This window comes from Lepisosteus oculatus, chromosome 18 (assembly GCF_040954835.1).
Source record: "Lepisosteus oculatus isolate fLepOcu1 chromosome 18, fLepOcu1.hap2, whole genome shotgun sequence".
Classification (NCBI taxonomy): Eukaryota; Metazoa; Chordata; class Actinopteri; order Semionotiformes; family Lepisosteidae; genus Lepisosteus; species Lepisosteus oculatus.
Window position 1 is genome coordinate 23,246,751 of NC_090713.1, and position 26,839 is coordinate 23,273,589.

The 26,839-nt window shown below is 58.6% G+C and overlaps 1 protein-coding gene across 4 annotated transcripts; it reads right to left on the bottom strand.

Moving 5' to 3' along the window:
• Nucleotides 1-1,910: 1,910 nt before the first annotated feature.
• LOC107076423 (serine/threonine-protein kinase MRCK alpha-like) lies at nucleotides 1,911-26,757 on the bottom strand. 4 transcript variants are annotated; one of them, XM_069180603.1, is made up of 38 exons: nucleotides 26,708-26,757; nucleotides 24,717-24,997; nucleotides 21,423-21,514; nucleotides 20,740-20,823; nucleotides 20,549-20,644; nucleotides 16,933-17,081; nucleotides 16,749-16,842; nucleotides 16,306-16,506; nucleotides 15,605-15,853; nucleotides 15,430-15,509; nucleotides 14,502-14,578; nucleotides 14,310-14,405; nucleotides 14,087-14,205; nucleotides 13,295-13,537; nucleotides 11,984-12,094; nucleotides 11,653-11,870; nucleotides 11,448-11,550; nucleotides 11,232-11,356; nucleotides 11,012-11,117; nucleotides 10,597-10,745; nucleotides 10,392-10,480; nucleotides 10,206-10,258; nucleotides 9,962-10,066; nucleotides 9,795-9,878; nucleotides 9,528-9,633; nucleotides 9,315-9,439; nucleotides 8,959-9,080; nucleotides 8,609-8,690; nucleotides 7,903-8,119; nucleotides 7,689-7,751; nucleotides 6,892-7,130; nucleotides 6,450-6,807; nucleotides 6,141-6,238; nucleotides 5,962-6,046; nucleotides 4,957-5,074; nucleotides 3,894-4,099; nucleotides 3,242-3,308; nucleotides 1,911-3,164 (listed from the first exon to the last, which is right to left on the bottom strand). In XM_069180603.1, the coding sequence occupies exons 2-37, from the start codon at nucleotides 24,892-24,894 to the stop codon at nucleotides 3,259-3,261; spliced, it is 4,770 nt and encodes a 1,589-aa protein (XP_069036704.1). In that variant the 5' UTR covers nucleotides 24,895-24,997; nucleotides 26,708-26,757; the 3' UTR covers nucleotides 1,911-3,164; nucleotides 3,242-3,258. The 4 variants fall into 4 exon arrangements, with proteins under 4 accessions (XP_069036704.1, XP_069036705.1, XP_069036703.1 ...); XM_069180604.1 differs by lacking the exon at nucleotides 26,708-26,757 and adding an exon at nucleotides 25,910-26,363 and having other exon boundaries at nucleotides 3,906-4,099; XM_069180602.1 differs by lacking the exon at nucleotides 26,708-26,757 and adding an exon at nucleotides 25,910-26,363.
• Between the last annotated feature and the right edge of the window lie 82 nt (nucleotides 26,758-26,839).

The following is a 26,839-nucleotide window of genomic DNA, read 5'->3' on the forward strand; positions in this document are numbered from 1 at the left end:
AGTGCGCAGCAGTCTGATCCGCTCCAGGTGTGACAGTGCTGTCAGTCAGACTCCCAGTGCGCAGCAGTCTGATCCGCTCCAGGTGTGACAGTGCTGTCAGTCAGACTCCCAGTGTGCAGCAGTCTGATCCGCTCCAGGTGTGACAGTGCTGTCAGTCAGACTCCCAGTGTGCAGCAGTCTGATCTGCTCCAGGTGTGACAGTGCTGTCAGACTCCCAGTGTGCAGCAGTCTGATCCGCTCCAGGTGTGACAGTGCTGTCAGACTCCCAGTGTGCAGCAGTCTGATCCGCTCCAGGTGTGACAGTGCTGTCAGACTCCCAGTGCGCAGCAGTCTGATCCACTCCAGGTGTGACAGTGCTGTCAGTCAGACTCCCAGTGCGCAGTAGTCTGATCTCATTCTGGGGTATAGTGGTGTCCTGGTATACCAGGGGTTCAGTATCTAAATTTGGGGTACAGGGGTGTCCTGGTATAAGGGTTCAGTCTCTCATTTGGGGGAGCTGCAGGCAGTTTCTCATGAAGGAAACCCAGTGACAGGAGGGGGTCGTGCACCCCTGGAAGTGAGCAGCGCAGTGGAAACCGCGCCCCCTCAAACAGCTGGACATGTGTTTGCCATTAACCCCCTGCTCTGTGGGAACAGGCTGGCGGCCAGGAAACAGCTCTGATTGCAGCGGCACTGGTCTGACAGGACCTGAACCACCGGACCTCCTGTCCCCCTCGTCTGACGAGACCGGACCTGAACCACCCCACCTCCTGTCCCCCTCGTCTGACAAGACCGGCCCTGAACCACCCCACCTCCTGTCCCCCTCGTCTGACAAGACCGGACCTGAACCACCGGACCTCCTGTCCTCCTGGTCTGACAAGACCGGACCTGAACCACCGGACCTCCTGTCCTCCTGGTTTCCTTTTCCACCAGGAGTCCATCGGCAGGACTCACTCTCCCCTGCTGTCTCGCGTTCCTGTGACTGAAACTGGGGGCGCAGCTTTGCTGAGCTCGTAGAGAGGAGCAGGGGCTAGGTCCCCGGTTCGAAGTGGGCGGAGCCCTGCGCTGTCCGGATTCCCCTCGGTGACGTGACCCCGACCAGAGCCCCAGTGCAGCGATCTGGGGTTCAGTCTGGGCCCCTGTGACCCCACAGCACTGCGATCTACACAGTAAACCCCCCCCCACGGGCCCCTGACAGGCTGGGATTCGGAGAAACAGCAGCTCGGAGGCGAGTCCGGGAATACGGGATGCACGGAGCAGGGAGAGGACACGGCCGGCTGGTCTCCTGTTTTGCTTTGTCTGGGAGACTGAGATCACCGGCTCTGGGGGCTCGGAGAGTCACTGTCTGAGCTCGGAGACCGTCTCCTGAGCCGGACAGGCCCGGACCTGCGCCCCACACTCCCGGGCCCAGCCGACCCGGACAGGCCCGGACCTGCGCCCCACACTCCGGGAAACCAGCTGACCCGGACAGGCCCGGACCTGCGCCCCACACTCCCCCTCTCACCGAACCCAGGTCACTCTCGGATTTCAATCTTCTCAGCTCCTCCCAGAGCAGATCCGTGACACCGATCGGGGGAGGGCAGGAGCAGAGAACTGATCGCTCTGATCAACCAGCGGGACACGATGAAAGAGTGGAGATAAATCGTCCCAGGATCCTGCCCAGCCTTTCCAGCCAGCGCATCGGCTTCAACACCACGGCCTGTTCCATTCACCCGCTACTCTCTGTGTAAAGAGGAGCCTCCTGCTCTTCCTGGAGAATGCACTTCTCTGTAGCTGCCACTCGTGTCCTCTGGGCGGCGTTCCGATGGCAGTGCTGAAGACAGCCCCTTGTTTGACCGTGAGGATCTTGGGTTGCAGGATAATCACGCTCCCAGGAATCAGAAGCACAGGATTCCGGAGCACCGCTGAGACCAGGAGAGACAACACAAGCCTTCTGTCTTTCAACACTCATTTATAAACCCCCCCGAGCTCAGCGCACAGCCCAGCCCGACAGCCACACCCACACAGAACAGATACAACCACTTGGTTACAAAAAAGGCGAAAAGGTAAAACATCATAAATAGATAAAAATGTATATTGCAAATATTTAAATCCCCCCCCCAACGCCCTACAAAATATTGCATTTATAACAGTTTAATTGAATTCATATACCTGAACTTGTACTGTGGAAGTAAGGCACACTTTGCGCAAAACACAGCATTTTGCTGAAATGAAGTCAAGGCAAGAGGGAAGAAATTGCAGGAAGACCTCCCTCTGTTTCTACTCCTGTAACTTTACTGTGACCCCATTTCTACTCCTGTAACTTTACTGTGACCCCCTTGTGTCTCTGCTCCCTGTCACTACACTGTGAGCTCTGTGTCTCTGCTCCCTGTCACTACACTGTGAGCTCTGTGTCTCTGCTCCCTGTCACTACACTGTGAGCTCTCTGTCTCTGCTCCCTGTCACTACACTGTGAGCTCTCTGTGACTTGACTGTGATCTCCTTGTCTCTCTGCTCCCTGTGACTTAAGCCCAGTGAGATCAGGGTAAAAGCACAGTACAGCGCAGTAAAGCCCAGTGAGATCAGGGTAAAAGCACGTTACAGGGCAGTAAAAAGCCCAGTGAGATCAGGGTAAAAGCTCTGTACAGCAGAGCCCAGTGAGATCAGGGTAAAAGCGCAGGACAGTGTCTGTGATGTTGTGTGTGGAGAAATCACCACACAGCCCAGTGGCGCCCAGTGCTCCCAGCAGGGATGTCAAAGGGTCAGTTTACTGGAGAGCGAACCGACTCAGGAGGCTCGGGGTCCCGTTTGGATCATGTTTCCTGTCTCACAACAGCAATAGCATTTTTTTTTACATCAGTAACATAACCGCAAATGCCCTGGCACCTAAAACACACACAAGATTTAAAAATATAAAACCCATTTGTTAATGCTTCCTGCATTCCTGTTTTCTTTAATAAAAGTAACAAGGACTATGTGTTCCTGGAGTTCACACCATTGCACTTGGCCGTTTTAAAGATCCTAAATGAAGAACAATCCTAAGAACAGTCATAAAAAAAAACTAAAAACAGCGTTTTCATCAAATCGAGCGGCGAGCTGGAGCGGAGAGCCGCGCCCCGGGCGCCCCCTGGTGGCGAGTCCGCGAACAGCCGGTCCCGGTTCCCGGCGCTGGTGCAGAGAGATGGTGCTGTGGGCCCCGGTTCCGGCTGTCAGAGAGAGGAGCGATGAGAGAGGGGTGGGGGAGGGAGGGAGAGGAGGAGGAGGGGGCCGGGAGGAGACTCACCGCGCGGCGCCGGCGCCTCACTCCGCGAGCAGGTCGTCGGACAGCGAGCCGTGCGACTGGCGCTTCTCTGCGGGCAGAGAGACACGGGTTCAGCTCAGAAACGCCACACAGTCGGACTCGGGAGAGCTGGGCCCCCTGGCGGCCGCTTCCCTGCTTTTGGGCGAGACCAGCACAGGGGTCCGCGCGCGGCCAGGCCCCCGACAGAGGAAGACCCAGGGGCTGCTGTCGGGGGTGCCGGTAGCCCAGTCGGGGGCGCTCTTCTCCTGCGGACACTGTGCTGGGAGCTCATGATCGAACCCGGGGCATCAGGAAGAGCAGGAGTGTGACCCCACTGCAGTCTGGATCAGTGTACCCTTCCTACCCCCCCCATAGTGCCCCTGGTGCAGCAGATCGTCACAACACCCCTGGTCAGAATGAGTGTGTGTGTGTGTGTGTGTCTCCCAGGGGGACCGCTGTCACTCAGGGGTGAAGTGAGTCCTGTCCCATATATGAAGTGCGTTGCAATGCTTTAGCCTGAAAGGCGCTATATTAATCATTAAGACCTGAATCCCCACTGCAGACCTGTGTCGTCTCAGCCAGGCTGCACCAGTGTGTGTGTGTGTGTGTGTGTGTGTGTGTGTGTGTGTGTTTACCGGCGCCACGCGCCTCTTACCGCGGTACTCACGCAGACGCTGCGTCTCGGCCGACAGGGGGCGCTGCGACTCTGTGGCGCTGCGGGGACGATGCGGGACTGGGGCCGCACGGGGGTCCCCCACGGTCCCCGGGACCTCCACCCCGGGCCCGACGTGGACCAGGTGGCTGAAGTTGGTGGGGTTGGAGATGAGCTTGGAGCGCAGAGACGGGTCTCTCATCATCACCCTGAGAGACAGAGGGGTTGTAATCACTATAATAGTAATCATTGCTTACACTCATACAGCCCCTCCACCCCCAGCGGTGTGTACCCCCACCTGGGTGAGGCGCCAGTCCGCTCCCCACACCCCAGCTCTCAGTGGGGAGGAGAGCAGAGCGATGGAGCCAGTTCAGAGAGGGGGGTCATTAGGAGGCCATGATGGGTAGAGACCAGGGAGGAATCTGGCCAGGACACTGGGGTAACACCCCTGCTCTTTTAATGACCAGAGAGAGTCAGGACCTCGGTTTTATGTCTCATCTGATTGACGGCGCCTTTTTACAGTCTAGTGTCCCCGTCACTATACTGGAGCATTAGGACCCATATGGACCGCAGGGTGAGCGCCCCCTGCTGGCCTCACTAACACCTCTTCCAACAGCAACCTTAGCTTTCCCAGGAGTCTCCCCTCCAGCTACTGACTAGGCTCACACTGCTGAGCTCCAGTGGGCTGCCAGTTGTGAGTTGCAGAGTGATATGGCTGCAGTGTGGGTTAATACACACACTGACTGGACACTCCAGTACATTAACACTGGACTGAGATAGAGAGGGGTTCATACAGACACACTGACTGGACACTCCAGTACATTAACACTCACTGAGAGAGAGGGGTTCATACACACACACTGAGAGAGAGAGGGGTTCATACAGACACACTGACTGGACACTCCAGTACATGAACACTGCACTGAGAGAGAGAGGGGTTCATACAGACACACTGACTGGACACTCCAGTACATGAACACTGCACTGAGAGAGAGAGGGGTTAATACACACACACTGAGAGAGAGAGGGGTTCATACACACTCTGACTGGACACTCCAGTATTTACCTGCGCTGCTCAGCTCTCTGCTCCTCTGAGAGGCCGAAGTTGAATTTCCTCTTGGACTTTGTTCGCTGCAGCTGCCTGTGGCTGTTTACCTTCGTCTCTGGAATAGCAAACTCCTCCTCTGCAGAGACACAAGAACAGGACAGTGCAGTTATACAGTACTACAGTCCAGTGGGTCTCACAGTGCAGTTATACAGTACTACAGTCCAGTGGGTCTCACAGTGCAGTTATACAGTACTACAGTCCAGTGTGTCTCACAGTGCAGTTATACAGTACTACAGTCCAGTGTGTCTCACAGTGCAGTTATACAGTACTACAGTCCAGTGTGTCTCCAGCAGTGCAGTTATACAGTACTACAGTCCAGTGTGTCTCACAGTGCAGTTATACAGTACTACAGTCCAGTGTGTCTCACAGTGCAGTTATACAGTACTACAGTCCAGTGTGTCTCCAGCAGTGCAGTTATACAGTACTACAGTCCAGTGTGTCTCACAGTGCAGTTATACAGTACTACAGTCCAGTGTGTCTCACAGTGCAGTTATACAGTACTACAGTCCACTGTGTCTCACAGTGCAGTTATACAGTACTACAGTCCAGTGTGTCTCCAGCAGTGCAGTTATACAGTACTACAGTCCAGTGTGTCTCACAGTGCAGTTATACAGTACTACAGTCCAGTGGGTCTCACAGTGCAGTTATACAGTACTACAGTCCAGTGGGTCTCACAGTGCAGTTATACAGTACTACAGTCCAGTGTGTCTCCAGCAGTGCAGTTATACAGTACTACAGTCCAGTGGGTCTCACAGTGCAGTTATACAGTACTACAGTCCAGTGTGTCTCACAGTGCAGTTATACAGTACTACAGTCCAGTGGGTCTCACAGTGCAGTTATACAGTACTACAGTCCAGTGGGTCTCACAGTGCAGTTATACAGTACTACAGTCCAGTGTGTCTCACAGTGCAGTTATACAGTACTACAGTCCAGTGGGTCTCCAGCAGTAAGAACAGAGCTTACCTGCGTCCCTGCTGCGCAGGTACACCAGCCGGGCTGGCTCAGTGCTGAAGAGAGTGAGGGAGCCGTCAGTGTTGAGGGGGCGGGGCTGAGGACAGACGGGCAGAGAGACTGTTAGTGGGGACAGGTGGACAGAGAGAGAGACGCTGGGGAGCCCTTGGGCACTGGAAGGCTATTCTCACTTTCTGGACTGCGATGGTCTGGACCCACTCCATGCTCTTCACATCGAACACATGGATGCCGCTCTCACTGTACGCCAACAGGTAGGGGGCGCTGTAACCTGCAGCGAGACACAAGGGATGAGAGAGGTGAAGGGAGACGCTGTCAAAGAAAGCCCAGCAGTGCGAATCAGTGTGTCTGAGCCTGGAGCCAGGACTGAGCCTGTCAGTCAGTAAAGGGCTTTAACAACAGAGCAGGAGGCACCTCTTTACACCAAGGGTGGCGGGAGTGTGGAACCAGTAGCTACCCCCTGCTCCCGTGTTCTCACTCACAGCAGTGCGTCAGCAGGCTGGGCCACATCAGCTCCCTGTGGCGAGCGCGGCGCCCCCTGCAGTCCACGTACAGCCCCACGCTGGCGAAGCACAGCAGCAGCTCGTTCCGGGCGATCTCGACCGCGCACAGGGCGTCGGGGGCGGGGGGCTGGGGGAGGGGCAGGAGGGAGGGGTCCTCGGGGCTCAGCAGGGCCACAGGGGGGACCTCCTTGACCAGAGAGTACAGAGAGAACCCGGAGGGGTACCCCACACACAGCCGGTCCCCGAACACCCCCAGCCACTGCACGGGGGCCGGCGCCTGCACCTCGCAGAGCCTGGCGCAGCGCGGGGCGCCGGGGGCCAGCCGGTAGCACAGCACCTGGGCGACAGAGAGGGAGAGGCCGCGTCAGAGAGGCGTGGGGGCGGGCAGGGGCGCGGCGGCGGTGCTGTGGGGTCCAGGCACCTGTCTCTTGATGGCCACGCACAGGCAGGGCTGGGTGCCCTGAGCCAGGCTGCCCTGCGCCAGCACGGTGACCCCGCGGGTGTCGGGCAGCTTGGAGCCCCCGCAGTCCGGGTCCTTGAGCTCGTCCCACGTGAACAGCCTCACCGAGCGGCTCCGCCCACACAGCACGGCCACGCACTCGGCGCCGCCCACCACCTCCACCTGCACCACGCGTTTGCACTCGGCCAGCTGCACGATCTCTGAGAGGGGGACAGGGGGGGGAGAACCAGAGAGCGACTGAACGAGACGCGTGTCCACAGCAGCACGGGGAGACAGGGCGGCGAGAGGAGCGCTGAGCAGCAGATGAGCGAGACAGGGCGGCGAGAGGAGCGCTGAGCAACAGATGAGCGAGACAGGGCGGCGAGAGGAGCGCTGAGCAACAGATGAGCGAGACAGGACGGCGAGAGGAGCGCTGAGCAACAGATGAGCGAGACAGGGTGGCGAGAGGAGCGCTGAGCAACAGATGAGTGAGACAGTGGCGGGGAGAGTGCTGAACAAAAGATCAGTGAGACAGGGTGGAGAGGAGAGTGCTGAACAAAAGATCAGTGAGACAGGGTGGCGAGGAGAGTGCTGAACAAAAGATCAGTGAGACAGGGTGGTGAGGAGAGCACTGAGCAACAGATCAGAGACACAAGGCAGTGAGGAGAGCTCTGAGCAGCAGCACAGAGAGACAGTGCAGTGAGGAGAGAGAGACAGGCCAGTGCAAAGAGAAAAGACGGTGGGATAGATCAGTCCGGGGTGTGTGAGGGTGCACTCACCATTGCTTGTGACGTCAATGACGTAGAGGGCTTCCTCTGTGCCCAGGGCGACGCGCCCACGATCTACAGACACAAGACAGGCTGCGTCAGCTCACAGCTCACCGGGATGTTCACACTGCCCCACTGTGCGATTTCACCAGAGACTCTGGGATCATTCAGTGGGGGCAGACAGAGGGGTCCCCTGAGAGACTGATGTCCCTGGGGCGTGTCTCACCAATGATGGCTGCTGACTGGGCGGAGCGGATGAAGGGGAGGGCGGAGTCGTAGGCCTCGCGGGGCAGGAGAACGCTGCGGGGAGGGAGGCGGTGCTTCTTGGCCAGGCCGTGCAGCTCCGTGAGGACCGCCTCCCACCGGGACTTCTCCGCCTCGCTCTCGGCCAATAGCAGCACGGCCTGGGTGGTGGGCGGAGCCGTCAGCTGGGAGGATGTGACCTGGCAGGAAGGGAGGGAGAGACAGAGACATCACAGCTCCTGCGGACCAGGCTCCTCTCTGGGGTGTCCAGTGGGGTCAGGGCTGGGGGGGTCACACTGCACTGGGGTGTCTAGTGGGGTCAGGGCTGGGGGTCACACTGCACTGGGGTGTCCATTGGGGTCAGGGCTGGGGGTCACACTGCACTGGGGTGTCCAGTGAGGTCAGGGCTGGGGGTCACACTGCACTGGGGTGTCCAGTGGGGTCAGGGCTGGGGGTCACACTGCACTGGGGTGTCCAGTGGGGTCAGGGCTGGGGGTCACACTGCACTGGGGTGTCCAGTGGGGTCAGGGCTGGGGGGGTCACACTGCACTGGGGTGTCCAGTGGGGTCAGGGCTGGGGGGGGTCACACTGCACTGGGGTGTCCAGTGGGGTCAGGGCTGGGGGTCACACTGCACTGGGGGAATGTGAATTCATGAATGTGGGATGCGCTCAGCTCTGTCTGGACTCACTCTGAAGATACAGGGAACGTCTCTCTTGTTGGCATGAATGACATCCGCCGCCAGGACAGAGCTCACCGAGAAGTTAGGATCCCTGCAAACAGCAAACTGTGGTTCACTATGGTAATACTACAATACACAGAACAGCAATACTAGAGTATAGTCCAATACAGCCCAGTGAGATCAGGGTAAAAGCACAGTCCAGTGCAGTAGAGCCAAGTGAAATCAGGGTAAAAGCACAGTCCAGTGCAGTAAAGCCCAGGGAGATCAGGGTAAAAACACAGTACAGGCTGTGCACAGGTGTGAGAAATACATTATAAATATGACAGAAAGAGCAAGACTGTGGGAGACTGACCCCTGACCTTATGTCAACGACCTGCAGCCCCCCTGGGCTGGGGGGGGAGTCGAACAGGAAGAGCCTGAAGTCACTGACCGCAGCGAAGCAGCGCTGCCACCCCTTCCTGACGCCCGCGGGCCTGGGCACCTGGGGCAGAGAGACAGGCAGGCTCACAGACTGGCAGACAGACCCCCGGACTGACTGGGAGACACAGACTCGCAGACTGATGGGCAGACTGGCAGACTCAGACACACTGGCACACTGACTAATAGACACACATGACTGGCAGACAGATACACACACTGGCACATTGAGTCACAAACACACAGACTGGCAGACACACACACAGTGGCACACAGACACACACACACACTGACTCACAGACAGGTGCCCGGTGAAGGCCGTGCCAGTTCCCCGGACTGGGTCGACCCCCAGCGGTTTTGCGTTGGTGTCGGGACAGATGGTGGCGCTGTTGGCGCAGGTGACGTGACAGGCGTACCCACACGCTGCAGGCGGGAGAGACAGAGGGGTTAGCACCGCCCCGGGTGTGCCCGACCGCGCTGCCCCGAGACCCCCAGACCCCCGGACCCTCACCGTCGCACTGCAGGCCCTGTCGCGCCAGTCCCACCAGCAGGGACGTGCAGCGGCTGCACTTCGTGGGGCAGGAGAAGGACTTCACCTTGAACTGGTGCGGCGTGGGCTGGACAGAGGGGGGCGGAGAGAGAAGGACAGACAGAGAGGGGGACAGGGAAGGACAGAGCTGTCATTATTAAGGTCAGGAGCGCTGTAACAGCTTCAAACACAACTTTAGTGCTGGCCTCTCCTCGGGGCTCTGGGCTCCTGCGGCTCCCAGGCTCGCACCTTGGGCTCGCCCCCTGCTGGCCCGGAGGGGTACTGCGGGGGCCTCGCCGGGGACGCTGGCGGGGGGGAGGAGCGACTCCGGGCCTGAGAGAGACACAGCGGGGGTTATCGGGGCGACGGAGAGCGGACTCAGCGAGACGGGGGGCTGTCGGGTCGCTGGGACTCACGTCTGCTTTAGCGCTGCCGGGCTCCTGGCGGGGGGCACCGTCAACACTCGCTCTCTGCAGCTGGGGCGGCGCACCGGAGAACCCCGAAAAACTGATGGAGTTGTTCTGTGGAGACAGACATATACTGTACACCTGTACAGACACCCCTGGGGTACAGGCTCTTACTGTACACCTGTACAGACACCCATGGGGTACAGGCTCTTACTGGACACAGTGTATAGACACCCCTGGGGTACAGACTCACCTCCACAGGAGAAAGAGGCATCAGTGTTACAATGGAATCTCTTCCTCTGAGATCTGGAGAGAAATCACAGCAGGAGCTCAGAGACGGGAGCTCAGGTACAGACACCCAGAGACAGGAGCTCAGGGACAGACACACCACACACAGGGACAGGAGCTCGGGGACAGGAGCTGTGATTGACAGCCAGACCTGAAACGGGCAGCGATTTAATCTCCTTCTTCAGTCTCTCCACCTCTGCTCTCAGCTCCGTGTTCTGTTCCTCTACCTCCTGCAGCTTGCTGAGACAGACAGACCGAGAGAGGGACAGGGTGAGAGAGAGACAGACAGGGACAGGGTGAGAGACAGACGGACAGACAGTGTCAGACAGGAGGGGCAGGTGGCGGCAGGCCCTCACCTCTCTGTGCTAAGGCTGGCTGCCTTCAGCGTGCTCAGCTCCTGCTGCAGGCTCTGCTTGGCCCTCAGCTCGGCCTCCAGCGCCGACTGCAGCTCCAGCCTGGCCGACGCCTCCGTCTTCAGCAGCCTGCGCGCCTTCCACTGGCTGTCCTGAGAGAGGGGCTGAGCTGTGCTGGGCCGTACTGGGCTGTACCGGAATGTACTGGAGGAGTGGTGGTGCAGGTGTGCAGTGTTGCAGGTGTGCAGGGATGCAGGGATGCTGGTGTGCAGTATTGCAGTGTGCAGGTGTGCAGTGTCACAGTGTCACAGAGTGCAGGTGTGCAGGTGTGCAGTGTCGCAGGTGTGCAGGGATGCTGGTGTGCAGTATTGCAGTGTGCAGGTGTGCAGTGTCGCAGGTGCACTGGGAGCTGTGGTACCTGTCTGGCTGTGGCGCGGTCAGATGCCTTGAGCCCCTCCATCTCCTCCGTGAGGCGCGTGGTGAGAGCCTGCAGGTACGTCCTGGACTCCTTCTCATCGTTGACCCTGAGGACACAGACGGCGTCCTCACTCCGACACTCAGACGTGCACGCCCCCCCTCTCTGTACCCCTGTCCACCCCCTGTCCCCCTCCGTCTTCCCTTCTGTACCCCTCTCTCACCACTGCAGGATGTCAGTGATCTGGTCCTCCCAGTGGGACACAGACTGACTCCTCCCGCTCAGGGTCTTCAGCTCCTCCTCCTGCTGTCTGTTCGCCGCCCTGAGCCGCATCACCTCCTCCGTCAGCTAGAGGGCGACAGAGAGCCGGGGGAGGGGTGAGAGCCGGAGGGCCGGGGGCGGGGCCGGCGGGCGGGCAGGGGGTGTGGCTCCAGCTCACCTGCTCCAGCTCGGCGCCCAGCCTCCTGCCCTCCTCCCTCAGCAAGCTCTTCTCTCGCTCCGCCGCCCCCCTCAGCTCCGCCAGGGCCTCCTGGTCCTGCAGGCTGAGACACACACACACACACAGGCAGGGGCGCGGTCACACACGGCCCGGCTCTGCCCCTCTCCCACTGCCCCCCCCCCCCCGGCTCTCGCCAGGCCCGTACCTCCGGGCGCGAGCCGTCTCCAGCTTCTCCCGCAGCGCCGCCAGCTCGCTCTCCAGCGCCCCCTGCTGCTCCTCCCGCTCCCGCAGCTGGCGCTGCCGGCTCTTGAGCTCCGCCTCCTGCTCCGCCCCCTTGCGCTCCAGCTCCGCCCGGAGGCGGGACAGCTCCTGCGTGGCCCCGCCCCCCGCGTCAGCGGAGCCCTGGGCCAGACCGGGCCTCTTCTGTCAGCAGGACAGCGAGACGAACACAGACAGCAAGTAAGACCGGCAGGGCGGAGGGCCGGAGCCCTGACCTTCCAGGGAAGAGGAGCAGGCCGGCAGACACGCGGCTGTACCTTCAGGCCCTGCAGCTCCTCCTCCAGCTCCTTGCAGTACTGCTCTGTTCTCTCTCTCAGCTTCTTCTGCTGGCTGACCTCTGACAGGCTGCTCTCGCACTCCAGCTCCAGCTGGGCACAGACACACAGGCACGCTTAGACAGGCTCAGCCCAGCCCAGCGAGATCAGGGTAAAAGCACAGCACAGCGCAGCAGAGCCCAGTGAGATCAGGGTAAAAGCACAGTACAGCGCAGTAGAGCCCAGTGAGTTCAGGTTAAAAGCACAGTACAGCACAGTAGAGCCCAGTGAGATCAGGGTAAAAGCATAGTACAGCGCAGTAGAGCCCAGGGAGATCAGGGTAAAAGCACAGTACAGCGCAGTAGAGCCCAGCAAAATAAAGGTAAAAGCACAGTACAGCGCAGCAGAGCCCAGTGAGATCAGGGTAAAAGCACAGTACAGCGCAGTAGAGCCCAGGGAGATCAGGGTAAAAGCACAGTACAGCGCAGTAGAGCCCAGCAAAATAAAGGTAAAAGCACAGTACAGCGCAGCAGAGCCCAGTGAGATCAGGTTAAAAGCACAGTACAGCGCAGTAGAGCCCAGTGAGATCAGGGTAAAAGCATAGTACAGCGCAGTAGAGCCCAGGGAGATCAGGGTAAAAGCACAGTACAGCGCAGTAGAGCCCAGCAAAATAAAGGTAAAAGCACAGTACAGCGCAGCAGAGCCCAGTGAGATCAGGGTAAAAGCACAGTACAGCGCAGTAGAGCCCAGTGAGATCAGGGTAAAAGCATAGTACAGCGCAGTAGAGCCCAGGGAGATCAGGGTAAAAGCACAGTACAGCGCAGTAGAGCCCAGCAAAATAAAGGTAAAAGCACAGTACAGCGCAGCAGAGCCCAGTGAGATCAGGGTAAAAGCTCAGTACAGGAGTAGAGCCCAGGGAGATCAGGGTAAAAGCACAATACAGTAGAGCCCAGTGAGATCAGGGTAAAAGCACAGTACAGCGCAGCAGAGCCCAGTGAGATCAGGGTAAAAGCACAGTACAGCGCAGTAGAGCCCAGTGAGATCAGGGTAAAAGCACAGTACAGCGCAGTAGAGCCCAGTGAGATCAGGGTAAAAGCACAGTACAGCGCAGTAGAGCCCAGTGAGATCAGGGTAAAAGCACAGTACAGCGCAGTAGAGCCCAGCAAAATAAAGGTAAAAGCACAGTACAGCGCAGCAGAGCCCAGTGAGATCAGGGTAAAAGCGCAGTACAGCGCAGTAGAGCCCAGTGAGATCAGGGTGGGACGGGGGTGCCCTCCTGTCTTTAGTGGCCCGCTCTCTCGCTCTCTCGCTCACCTCCTTCCTGGCCCTCTCTGTGCGGCGCAGCTCCTGCCGCGCGGCCTCCAGCCGGGCCGACAGGGCCTCCATCTCCTCGTCGCGCTCGCGGAGCTGCCGGGCCTGGCGCTGCCGGTGGGCCCGGGCCTCTGCCTGCCTCTCCTCCGCCTCCTGCGCCTCGCGCTGGGCCTGCCGCTGCCTCGCCAGCGCCTCCCGCAGCTCCGCCGCCTGGGACTGCAGCTTCGCCCGGGACTCCGTCAGCTCCTGGGGCACGGGCAGGGTGAGGGACAGGCCGGAGGCCTGCTGCGCCCCCCGTCCCCCTGACTCCCCCTCTCTTCTGCCTCCTCTCCTCTGCCGTTCGGCTCCTGCCCCACTCTCTGTCCCCATCCTCTGTGTCACCTCCCTTCCCCCCTCCCTCTGCCCCGCCTACTCCATCTGTCCCCTCCCCCTGCCCTGCCCTGCCCATTCCACCTGCCCCCTCCCTCTGCTCCGCCCATTCCACCTGCCCCCTCCCTCTGCTCCACCCATTCCACCTGCCCCCTCCCTCTGCTCCACCCATTCCACCTGCCCCTTCCCTTCCCTGCCCCGCCCACACTGTCTGTCCCCTCCCCCTCCCTCTGCCCCGCCCACACTGTCTGTCCCCTCCCCCTCCCTCTGCCCCACCCACACTGTCTGTCCCCTCCCCTGCCCTGCCCCACCCACACTGTTTGTCCCCTCCCCCTCCCTCTGTCCCCTCCCCCCTTCCATTCCTAACCCACCCCTCTCCCCCTCTCCCCCCTGTCCCCACTGTCTCCACCCCCTTTCCCCTCTGACCGTGCTGAGGGAGTCTCTCTCCTGCTGGACAGCGCGCAGCTGGGACTCCAGAGAGCGCAGCTGCTGGGCCTCGTCCTCACCGCGCCGCCTGGCTGCCTCACCGCCCTCCGCTGCTGCCTCTGGGAGGGAGGGAGCGGGAGAGAGGGGGGCGTGGGAATGTGGACTCCAGGCGGACTCGAGGACACTGACCTCACCCGGGTGCAGTCAGGCGGTCGGCGCGTACCGGCCAGTCTCCTGCGCAGCTTGTCCACCTCCTCTCTCAGCCCCTGCAGCTCGGGTGCAGAGTCACTGCGTGGGACAGGGCAGGCCAGCATGGACTCTGGGACAGACAGACAGAGTTCAGGTACTGACACATCCCGGTGTCGTCCTACTCACAGGCACACACACAGTCGCCCCGATATCCTCCCCCTCTCACCCTGGGGTGCGTCTGTCTTCACAGAGGGTCCCTCACTCCCTGCTGCCACCCTCAGGCAGCCCCGGTCCGACAGACAGCTGAGAACAGAGAGGCAGACAGAGAGGGAGAGTGAGAGAGGGGTGGTGATGCTGCAGCAGGCTGTGGTGAAGATGAGAGAGAGGTGGCGATGCTGTAGCAGGCTGTGGTGAAGATGACAGGGGTGGTGATGCTGTAGATGACAGTGGTGAAGATGACAGGGGTGGTGATGCTGTAGATGACAGTGGTGAAGATGAGAGAGAGGTGGCGATGCTGTAGCAGGCTGTGATGAAGATGACAGGGGTGGTGATGCTGTAGATGACAGTGGTGAAGATGAGAGAGAGGTGGCGATGCTGTAGCAGGCTGTGGTGAAGATGACAGGGGTGGTGATGCTGTAGCAGGCAGTGGTGAAGATGAGAGAGAGGTGGCGATGCTGTAGCAGGCTGTGGTGAAGATGACAGGGGTGGTGATGCTGTAGATGACAGTGGTGAAGATGACAGGGGTGGTGATGCTGCAGCAGGCAGTGGTGAAGATGAGAGAGAGGTGGTGATGCTGTAGCAGGCAGTGGTGAAGATGACAGGGGTGGTGATGCTGTAGATGACAGTGGTGAAGATGACAGGGGTGGTGATGCTGTAGATGACAGTGGTGAAGATGACAGGGGTGGTGATGCTGCAGCAGGCAGTGGTGAAGATGAGAGAGAGGTGGTGATGCTGTAGCAGGCAGTGGTGAAGATGACAGGGGTGGTGATGCTGTAGATGACAGTGGTGAAGATGACAGGGGTGGTGATGCTGTAGATGACAGTGGTGAAGATGACAGGGGTGGTGATGCTGTAGATGACAGTGGTGAAGATGACAGGGGTGGTGATGCTGTAGCAGGCAGTGGTGAAGATGAGAGAGAGGTGGCAATACTGTACCAGTTGGAGGTGAAGGTAAATCCCACGAAGGGCAGCTGATTCCCAGAAAAGGAGCTGTGGGAGGAGGGTGGGAGAGTCTCCTGGAACAGACAGATGGACAGAGGCTCAGACAGAGAGACAGACGGATGGACAGACAGACAGGCAAAGGCTCAGACGGAGTGCTGGGGTTACTGACTGGGTTCTTCAGCGACTCGTCGTCCACATCAAAGTTTGAGGTGTCTGCTGGGCTGCTGACATCCGGGATGTGTGGGGGGGTGCTGGATCGGATGCGATCCCACTTGATCCCCTGGAAGAACGGGTGATCCCGGAAATCCTGAATACCCTTCTGGCCCAGTCGGCTGTCATGGTCACAGATCAGCTGGCCAATCAGGTCCTTGGCCTCAGCGGACACGTCGGTGACATCAGAGGGGAACTTGAGATGCTCCTGGTGGAGGCGGGGGGGGCAGACAATGTTGCCAAAGCAGAAACAGTTAACCCCAAACATTTGTAGACATGGATAAAAAATGAGACCTTATTATTAGGGAGGCTCACACGCCGTCCCACAGGCTGGGACAGGAGATCACACACTGGGGTCCTCCACCTCCTCCTCCTCCTCCACCCCTCCCTTGACCCTCCCCTCCCATCTCTCCCCTGTCTCTAACCCCCATCCCTATCTAACCCCCCAACACCCTCTCTCTAGCCCCACCCTCTGTACCGCTAACTCCTCCCATCTCTAACCCCACCCCCTTTTAGTCCCACCCTCTCTTGCTAACTCCTCCCATCTTTAACTCCACCCCTCTTTTTAGCCCCAACCATCTCTCTAACCTCCTTTAAACTCTCCCCCCCACCCCCTCTCTGGCGCCCCCCGACCCTCGCTGGAGCCCCCTGACCTCTCACCTTGTGGTTCATGATCTTGCTGTAGGTCTCCAGCAGTGACTCGGCGTAGAAGGGCGTCTCCCCGAAGAGCAGCTCGTACATGCACACCCCCAGAGACCACCAGTCGCACTCCGTGCCATAGCGCCCCCTGCCATCCTCCATCGCCTGCAGGATCTCGGGGGAGATGTAGTCCGGGGTTCCCACGGCGACCGATGACTGCACCTGGTTGGAGGGGGGGGGTCCGGGGTTCACAGATCAGAGGTCAGGGGTGAAAGGTTAACACAGGCCTGCCAGTAGTGCAGTCTCCCGGCTTAATTTACTTCCCCAAACTGTCTCGTGCCGTGATGATCAAAATCTTTATTCATTTGTTCTAACGTCAGAACATGAAAATCTTGCCACCTGCTTCCTGATCCCTCCTCCGATTCCCTAAATCCCCTGAAATCCCCCCACACCCGGTCACCCACCTTCCCGTCGCTGCCCAGCCGCAGACAGGAGCCGAAGTCCGCCAGCCGGATGTGTCCGTTCATGTCGATCAGCACGTTGTCGGGCTTGATGTCCCTGAGGGGGGCAGTGCTGTGTTATTACACGCGTCACTGGGGCACGGCGCCGCTCCACTGCAGGGCTGGGTCACCACAGGACAGGCCTCACCTGTGCACGTAGCCCCGCTGGTGCACGGAGTGGATCGCCAGAACCATCTCTGCCAGGTAGAACCGGGCCATCTCCTCCGGCAGGCGGTCCTCAAACTTACTGAGCAGAGTGAGGAGGTCTCCTCCCACATAGTAGTCCATCACTAGGTACTGAGGGGGAGAGAGAGAGGAGCCCATCACTAGGTACTGAGAGGGAGAGAGAGAGGAGCCCATCACTAGGTACTGAGAGGGAGAGAGAGAGGAGCCCATCACTAGGTACTGAGAGGGAGAGAGAGAGGAGCCCATCACTAGGTACTGAGGGGGAGAGAGAGAGGAGCCCATCACTAGGTACTGAGAGGAGAGAGAGGAGCCCATCACTAGGTACTGAGAGAAGAGAGAGGAGCCCATCACTAGGTACTGAGAGGAGAGAGAGGAGCCCATCACTAGGTACTGAGAGGGAGAGAGAGAGGAGCCCATCACTAGGTACTGAGGGGGAGAGAGAGAGGAGCCCATCACTAGGTACTGAGAGGAGAGAGAGGAGCCCATCACTAGGTACTGAGAGGAGAGAGGGGAGCCCATCACTAGGTACTGAGAGGAGAGAGAGGAGCCCATCACTAGGTACTGAGAGGAGAGAGAGGAGCCCATCACTAGGCACTGAGAGGAGAGAGGGGAGCCCATCACTAGGTACTGAGAGGAGAGAGGGGAGCCCATCACTAGGCACTGAGAGGAGAGAGAGGAGCCCATCACTAGGCACTGAGAAGAGAGAGAGGAGCCCATCACTAGGTACTGAGAGGAGAGAGGGGAGCCCATCACTAGGTACTGAGAGGAGAGAGAGGAGCCCATCACTAGGCACTGAGAAGAGAGAGAGGAGCCCATCACTAGGTACTGAGAGGAGAGAGGGGAGCCCATCACTAGGTACTGAGAGGAGAGAGAGGAGCCCATCACTAGGTACTGAGAAGAGAGAGAGGAGCCCATCACTAGGTACTGAGAGGAGAGAGGGGAGCCCATCACTAGGTACTGAGAGGAGAGAGAGGAGCCCATCACTAGGCACTGAGAGGAGAGAGAGGAGCCCATCACTAGGCACTGAGAGGAGAGAGAGGAGCCCATCACTAGGTACCGAGAGGAGAGAGAGGAGCCCATCACTAGGTACTGAGAGGAGAGAGAGGAGCCCATCACTAGGTACTGAGAGGAGAGAGAGGAGCCCATCACTAGGTACTGAGAGGAGAGAGAGGAGCCCATCACTAGGTACTGAGAGGGAGAGAGAGAGGAGCCCATCACTAGGTACTGAGAGGGAGAGAGAGAGGAGCCCATCACTAGGTACTGAGGGGGAGAGAGAGAGGAGCCCATCACTAGGTACTGAGAGAAGAGAGAGGAGCCCATCACTAGGTACTGAGAGGAGAGAGAGGAGCCCATCACTAGGTACTGAGAGGGAGAGAGAGAGGAGCCCATCACTAGGTACTGAGGGGGAGAGAGAGAGGAGCCCATCACTAGGTACTGAGAGGAGAGAGAGGAGCCCATCACTAGGTACTGAGAGGAGAGAGGGGAGCCCATCACTAGGTACTGAGAGGAGAGAGAGGAGCCCATCACTAGGTACTGAGAGGAGAGAGAGGAGCCCATCACTAGGCACTGAGAGGAGAGAGGGGAGCCCATCACTAGGTACTGAGAGGAGAGAGAGGAGCCCATCACTAGGCACTGAGAGGAGAGAGAGGAGCCCATCACTAGGCACTGAGAAGAGAGAGAGGAGCCCATCACTAGGTACTGAGAGGAGAGAGGGGAGCCCATCACTAGGTACTGAGAGGAGAGAGAGGAGCCCATCACTAGGTACTGAGAGGAGAGAGGGGAGCCCATCACTAGGTACTGAGAGGAGAGAGGGGAGCCCATCACTAGGTACTGAGAGGAGAGAGAGGAGCCCATCACTAGGTACTGAGAGGAGAGAGGGGAGCCCATCACTAGGTACTGAAAGGAGAGAGAGGAGCCCATCACTAGGTACTGAGAGGAGAGAGAGGAGCCCATCACTAGGCACTGAGAGGAGAGAGAGGAGCCCATCACTAGGTACCGAGAGGAGAGAGAGGAGCCCATCACTAGGTACTGAGAGGAGAGAGAGGAGCCCATCACTAGGTACTGAGAGGAGAGAGAGGAGCCCATCACTAGGTACTGAGAGGAGAGAGAGGAGCCCATCACTAGGTACTGAGAGGGAGAGAGAGAGGAGCCCATCACTAGGTACTGAGAGGGAGAGAGAGAGGAGCCCATCACTAGGTACTGAGAGGGAGAGAGAGAGGAGCCCATCACTAGGTACTGAGGGGGAGAGAGAGAGGAGCCCATCACTAGGTACTGAGAGGAGAGAGAGGAGCCCATCACTAGGTACTGAGAGGAGAGAGAGGAGCCCATCACTAGGTACTGAGAGAAGAGAGAGGAGCCCATCACTAGGTACTGAGAGGGAGAGAGAGAGGAGCCCATCACTAGGTACTGAGGGGGAGAGAGAGAGGAGCCCATCACTAGGTACTGAGAGGGAGAGAGAGAGGAGCCCATCACTAGGTACTGAGAGGGAGAGAGAGAGGAGCCCATCACTAGGTACTGAGAGGGAGAGAGAGAGGAGCCCATCACTAGGTACTGAGGGGGAGAGAGAGAGGAGCCCATCACTAGGTACTGAGAGGAGAGAGAGGAGCCCATCACTAGGTACTGAGAGGAGAGAGAGGAGCCCATCACTAGGTACTGAGAGGAGAGAGAGGAGCCCATCACTAGGTACTGAGAGGAGAGAGAGGAGCCCATCACTAGGTACTGAGAGGAGAGAGAGGAGCCCATCACTAGGTACTGAGAGGAGAGAGAGGAGCCCATCACTAGGTACTGAGAGGAGAGAGAGGAGCCCATCACTAGGTACTGAGAGGAGAGAGAGGAGCCCATCACTAGGTACTGAGAGGAGAGAGAGGAGCCCATCACTAGGCACTGAGAGGAGAGAGAGGAGCCCATCACTAGGCACTGAGAAGAGAGAGAGGAGCCCATCACTAGGTACTGAGAGGAGAGAGGGGAGCCCATCACTAGGTACTGAGAGGAGAGAGAGGAGCCCATCACTAGGCACTGAGAAGAGAGAGAGGAGCCCATCACTAGGTACTGAGAGGAGAGAGGGGAGCCCATCACTAGGTACTGAGAGGAGAGAGAGGAGCCCATCACTAGGTACTGAGAAGAGAGAGAGGAGCCCATCACTAGGTACTGAGAGGAGAGAGGGGAGCCCATCACTAGGTACTGAGAGGAGAGAGAGGAGCCCATCACTAGGCACTGAGAGGAGAGAGAGGAGCCCATCACTAGGCACTGAGAGGAGAGAGAGGAGCCCATCACTAGGTACCGAGAGGAGAGAGAGGAGCCCATCACTAGGTACCGAGAGGCGAGAGAGGAGCCCATCACTAGGTACTGAGAGGAGAGAGAGGAGCCCATCACTAGGTACTGAGAGGAGAGAGAGGAGCCCATCACTAGGTACTGAGAGGAGAGAGAGGAGCCCATCACTAGGTACTGAAGAGAGATGAAGAGGAGGAGGAGAGGAAAAGGGGAAGTCTGAGATGTTTAACGTCAGCGTCTGTGACAGAGGAAAATGACAAAAACAAACATGAAAGAAAGATCCCCGCCTCCCCCTTCCTCCCCCTCACCAGGTACTTGTCGTCCTGGAAGGCGTAGTGCAGCGTCGTGATCCACTGGTTGTCCCCCTTCACCAGCACGTCCCTCTCCTCCCGAAAACACGCCGTCTGCGAGACAGAGACAGAGACAGAGACGGGGTCATCGCGCCCCACCTTGCTTGCAGGCGCAGGGCGGCCCGAGCAGAGCGGAGAGGAAGACTCACGTCGGCGCGCTTGATCATCTCCCACTTGTGCAGGATCTTCATCGCGAAGACACGCTCCGTGTCCTTCAGCTTGACAACGGCCACCTGGCACACAGACAGCAGGACTGCGTTATACCCAGCGCCCAGAGACAGGGGGGTGTCCTCTGCACCCCAGCGCCCACAGACAAAGAGGGGTGTCCTCTGTACCCCAGCGCCCACAGACAGAGGGGTGTCCTCTGGACCCCAGCGCCCACAGACACAGAGGGGTGTCCTCTGGACCCCAGCTCCCACAGACACAGAGGGAGTGTCCTCTGTACCCCAGGGCCCACAGACACAGAGGGGGTGTCCTCTGTACCCCAGAGCCCACAGACACAGAGGGGTGCGCTCTGTACCCCAGGGCCCACAGACACGGAGGGGGTGTCCTCTGTACCCCAGGGCCCGCAGACACAGAGGGGTGCGCTCTGTACCCCAGGGCCCACATACACAGAGGGGTGTCCTCTATACCCCAGGGCCCACAGACACAAAGGGGGTGTCCTCTGTACCCCGGGGCCCACAGACACAGAGGGGGTGTCCTCTGTACCCCAGGGCCCGCAGACACAGAGGGGTGCGCTCTGTACCCCAGCGCCCACAGACACAGAGGGGTGTCTCAGGACATCCGGAGTGGAAGACGGGCAGGCGGAACGAGGCGATGAACGAGCTCTCACCTCGCCGAACGCCCCTCTCCCGATGACCTTGAGGATATCAAAGTCCTCGCGGTGAAGCCTGAGCTCTCGGACCCGGGACACAAACGGCTGGCCTGGAGGTGGGGAGAAACACTTCATCATGCACGGTACTGTCCTGTTGCATGCGTTTACTGTTGAGGGGACGGTACATCTCTTTTCTCTACACTTCTTTGCACAAAGGGTGGTGGTAGTGTGGAACAAGCTGCCCAGCCATGCTGCTGAAGCTCATACCCAGGTGTCCTTTCAAGAAACAGCTGGAAAAGTCTCTGGGCTAAAATAACTCGTCAGGCGAACGAGGTGGATGCAGTAACTGGCCTCTCGCTTGTCGCCACCTGACATTCTGGATTGGTTTTCGACTCTGGGCTGTAACACTTTCTCCTCTCGCCGCCCTGTGTCCTGCTCTGCATCTCTGTTCCACCGGGTTCCACCCTGAAACCTGAATAGCAGCATTCCTTCAGTGAGCGCTCACTCCTGCGACACGCACAGTGACACTGAAGGGTGTGTGCGTGCACACACAAACACACACAGACTGCAGGGAGTGTGCACAGTCCCAGTACAGGGGCTCACACACACACACACACTGACAGTACAGTATAGGGGCTCACACCCACACAAACACACACTGACAGTACAGTATAGGGGCTCACACCCACACACACACACACTGACAGTACAGTATAGGGGCTCACACCCACACACACTGACAGTACAGTACAGTACAGGGGCTCACAAACACAAACACACACTGACAGTACAGTATAGGGGCTCACACCCACACAAACACACACTGACAGTACAGTATAGGGGCTCACTCACACACACACTGACAGTACAGTACAGTACAGTACAGTACAGTACAGGGGCTCACAAACACACACACACTGACAGTACAGTATAGGGGCTCACTCACACACACACACACACACACACACACACACACACACACACTAACAGTACAGTATAGGGGCTCACTCACACACACTCACAGACAATACAGTACAGTACAGGGGCTCACAAACACACACACACTGACAGTACAGTATAGGGGCTCACTCGCACACACACACTGACAGTATCCAGAATGTGGGCCTGACTGGGCGAGAATGTGGGCCTGACTGGGCGATTGTCACAGGGAGAGGAATGAGTTTGTTTTGATCTTTCTCTCTGTTCTTCCTCCTGTATCCCTGTATCCCTCAGCTCAGAGGCGTGTCCAGACAGAGCCAGTGACATCATCGCTCCCCTCTGTCGGCACGCTCCCTCGCTCCCTCTTTCCTTCTCTCCCTCCCACACTCAGTCCTTGCAAAGCCCAGTGAGATCGGGGTAAAAGCACAGTACATTGCAGTAGAGCCCAGTGAGATCAGGGTGAAAGCACAGTACAGTACAGTACAGAGCCCAGTGGAGTAAAGCAGGAATCTGCTCACTGTGTGTGATTTGTGCAGCTGTGGCAGTGAGCTGGTCTACACTGTGGTCAGAGTGGTGGACAGGCTGAGGCAGTGAGCTCCCTGCTGCCCCTTGTACCTGCTTCCTTCAGGAAACAGCAGGATAGGATCCCGAGACCCACTACATGCTAAATCCCATCCGGGCAGCGTGCTCTGATCCCTGATCCCAGGCCTTTGCTGTGCTGCTCCCGGTGTGAGGGCAGGACGGACCTGTCCCAGCAGGCTCTGCTATTCCAAACACGAGCAGCACGCAGGCCCCGCCCCCTGGCAGTGAGAGTGTGTGTGCGTGTGGGTCTCGCTGTTACTCCACCCACTCGGAGAGCGCTGAGTGTTTTCAGAGATGCAGCTCAGCTGGAGAATGCAAACCAGCCCCAAACCCCAGTCTTGTATCCCACTCCCTGCACCCCAATTCTGTACCCCACTCCCTGTGCCCCAAACCCAGTCCTGTACCCCACATTGTGAACCAAACCCCAGCCCAGTACCCCTATTCCCTGCACCCCAGACCTGTACCCCAGTCCCACACTTCCACCGCACACCTGAACCCCACACTCGAACCCCACTACCCATGCCCCAAACTCCAGCCCGATACCTCACTCCCTCTGAACCACACCTACTCCTGTACCCCACCTGCTGCACCTCCCCACAGCCCTGACTCGCACCCGACAACCCCTGACCTGTTCCAGTGAATCAATCCCTACAAACCTGCACCCCAGATCCCTGTCCCGTAGCCCCATTCCCCTCACCCCAAGCCCAACACCTTTCGAACCCAGAATCCTGGATCACCCAGATCACCCATCTCGTGCAGCTGGAGACCCACTCCAGGGATCACAGCGCTGCCACTCGGGCTCCCACTGCAGAGCACTGTGATCCAGTCCAGGCCTCACCACAGCTTGAGCACACACTGCGGATTCCTGGCTCACTGCTTTGAGTACATTTGCATAACCAGACAGGTGGAGTTCAAATAACGAACATGTTTACTAGGGTAAATGTTCATTTGAACAAGACTCTCCCACAGTTGCTACAACCTAGAAAGTATCAGACTGCTGCGCACTGGGAGTCTGACTGAGAGCACTGTCACACCTGGAGCGGATCAGACTGCTGCACACTGGGAGTCTGACAGAACTGTCACACCTGGAGCGGATCAGACTGCTGCGCACTGGGAGTCTGACTGACAGCACTGTCACACCTGGAGCGGATCAGACTGCTGCACACTGGGAGTCTGACTGACAGCACTGTCACACCTGGAGCGGATCAGACTGCTGCACACTGGGAGTCTGACTGACAGCACTGTCACACCTGGAGCGGATCAGACTGCTGCGCACTGGGAGTCTGACTGACAGCACTGTCACACCTGGAGCGGATCAGACTGCTGCGCACTGGGAGTCTGACTGACAGCCCTGTCACACCTGGAGCGGATCAGACTGCTGCGCACTGGGAGTCTGACTGACAGCACTGTCACACCTGGAGCGGATCAGACTGCTGCACACTGGGAGTCCGACAGCACTGTCACACCTGGAGCGGATCAGACTGCTGCACACTGGGAGTCTGACTGACAGCACTGTCACACCTGGAGCGGATCAGACTGCTGCGCACTGGGAGTCTGACTGACAGCACTGTCACACCTGGAGCGGATCAGACTGCTGCGCACTGGGAGTCTGACAGCACTGTCACACCTGGAGCGGATCAGACTGCTGCGCACTGGGAGTCTGACTGACAGCACTGTCACACCTGGAGCGGATCAGACTGCTGAGGACTACAGCATTCCAGTAACACCCCACTGCAGGACAGGACACACAGTGATGCACAATCGGACAGTGACGCTAACACACACACTCACTCCACTCCAGGAAGTCCTGCACGTTCTTCTCTCTCCGCAGCGCTGCGGTGCTCGTGCACTCCAGGTGCAGGCAGAGCAGCAGGTCCAGCAGCGCCTCCACACTCAGCGCCGGCCCGTCCTGCTGCGGCCCGCCGGCCACCAGCGCCTCCAGCCGCCGCAGGCGCTCCTCGGCCGCCATCCGCACCGCGGCGCCGGGCAGGGCAGGGGGAGACACGGGTCCGAGCGGTCAGCGAGCGGCCAGGGGTCAGGGGGTCATTCCCAGGGTCTCGGGGAGCCGGGCGCTGGGGGCAGAAGAGGAATCCAGACTGACGGGGCTCCCCTTTAAACACGAGAACCTCCCTCCGGGCCAGGAGTGAGCCAGCGCTGCCCATCTGTGCCCCTCTGTACCCCTCTCTCTGCTCCTCTGTACCCCTCTGTACCCCTCTCTCTGCTCCTCTGTACCCCTCTCCCACTCTGTATCGCTCACTCCCCCTCTGTACCCCCTTTATCACTCTCTCTATCCCTCTGTACCCCCTTTATCACTCTCTCTATCCCTCTGTACCCCTCTCACCCACTCTCTATCCCTCAATCCCCCTCTGTACCCCCTTTATCACTCTCTCTGCTCCTCTGTACCCCTCTCTCCCACTCTCTACCCCTCACTCCCACTCTCTACCCCTCTCTCTGCTCCTCTCTATCCCTCTGTACCCCTCTCTTCCACTCTCTACCCCTCACTCCCCCTCTGAACCCCCTCTCTATCACTCTCTCTGCTCCTCTGAACCCCCTCTCTATCCCTCACTCCCCCTCTGTACCCCTCTCTCTCACTCTCTATCCCTCACTCCCCCTCTGAACCCCCTCTCTCTCACTCTCTCTGCTCCTCTCTACCCCTCACTCCCCCTCTGAACCCCCTCTCTCTGCTCCTCTGTACCCCTCTCTCCCACTCTCTACCCCTCACTCCCCCTCTGAACCCCCTCTCTCTGCTCCTCTGTACCCCTGTTTCTACCCCTCTGTACGCGGGTTCCCGGCCACAGCTCCGGCGCTGAGATCCTCCTCAGACTCACGGGCGAGTCCTGTCAAAATCCGTGATGACTTCCCGTGGAATTCCTGCGTCTCCCAGCGCGGCGCGGCGCTCCAGGAAATTCCTTCCCAAATAAACTCGGAATCGTTTCCCCTTTCCTTCCTTTTCCCGCTTTCTTTGATCCCGGAACGCGACTCACCTGTTATTTGTTGTTTTTCTCCGATTTGGGGCCGCTGCGCTCTTTTTAAAACTCCCTGTTTTCCTGCTCCGCTTCCTCCGTCTCGCCACCCGCTGACTTACCTGGGAGGCGGTCCGCTTGATTGACAGCGCCTTCAGCCAATCGGCGCGGCCGGCCCCTCCCGTCTTTTCTCCAGGTGTTTTGCAACCGGGCGAGCTGCTCTTAAAGAGACAGCGCGCCTATTTCCCCCCGTCCTGGACAACTACCGCCTCACTTCCGCAGGAACGCAGTGAAAACTCCCGATTAAAACATACACATCGATTTTCACATTCACTTTTGTTCGAGTGGCTTAGTTCCAGTCCTGTCAGACCAGCAGGACAGCTGGACCGGTGGTTCAGGTCCGGTCTTGTTAGACCAGGAGAAGAGCCTGTCCAGTGGTTCAGGTCCAGTTGAAATGGTTCTGGTGTGCCCCCAGTCCAGACCCCCAGTGGACACAAAATAAAGCCAAAAATGAAACGACTCGAAAGCAACACAAGAGCTCAAAAGTGACCCCCCCCCCCCCCAAACATCACAGAATGTTGTCCTGTTCTAATCCATTCAGAACTGCAGGCGTCCTGCAGAATCGAGATCCCCCACAGAACCCCTTCAGCAGTTAACCACTGGTTACCGGCGTCCGGCCGGCCTGGTGAAACCTGGGCTTGGTGTCTCCCCCGAGGGGCGGAGCCCCAGCTCTGCTCTTCATCGAGCTCCTAACCGGGAGGAATTAACAGACGGGGTTCTGCCAGGCCCGTGCCACACCCGCCCAGGTTCAAAACCCACCTGCTCGGTTACTGGCTTGGCAGCCCTCTGCGGGAGAAAAGGTAGCTGCAGTAAGACAGGCAGCAGACAGTAACGACTGGGGAGCCCCTCCTCCAGGGGCGCAGTCACAAGGGGGCGAGAGGAAATAAAAAC

What these genes read in the sequence shown, in the direction of transcription:
- LOC107076423 (XM_069180603.1), bottom strand. Translation starts at nt 24,894, where the DNA reads ATGGCGGCCGAGGAGCGCCTGCGGCGGCTGGAGGCGCTGGTGGCCGGC. An exon ending in GCAAGATCATGAACCACAAG is followed by an intron (nt 15,854 to 16,305) that starts GTGAGAGGTCAG and finishes CGCCTCCACCAG; the next exon opens with GAGCATCTCAAGTTCCCCTC. An exon ending in TGGGCGCCGAGCTGGAGCAG is followed by an intron (nt 11,357 to 11,447) that starts GTGAGCTGGAGC and finishes GTCGCCCTCTAG; the next exon opens with CTGACGGAGGAGGTGATGCG.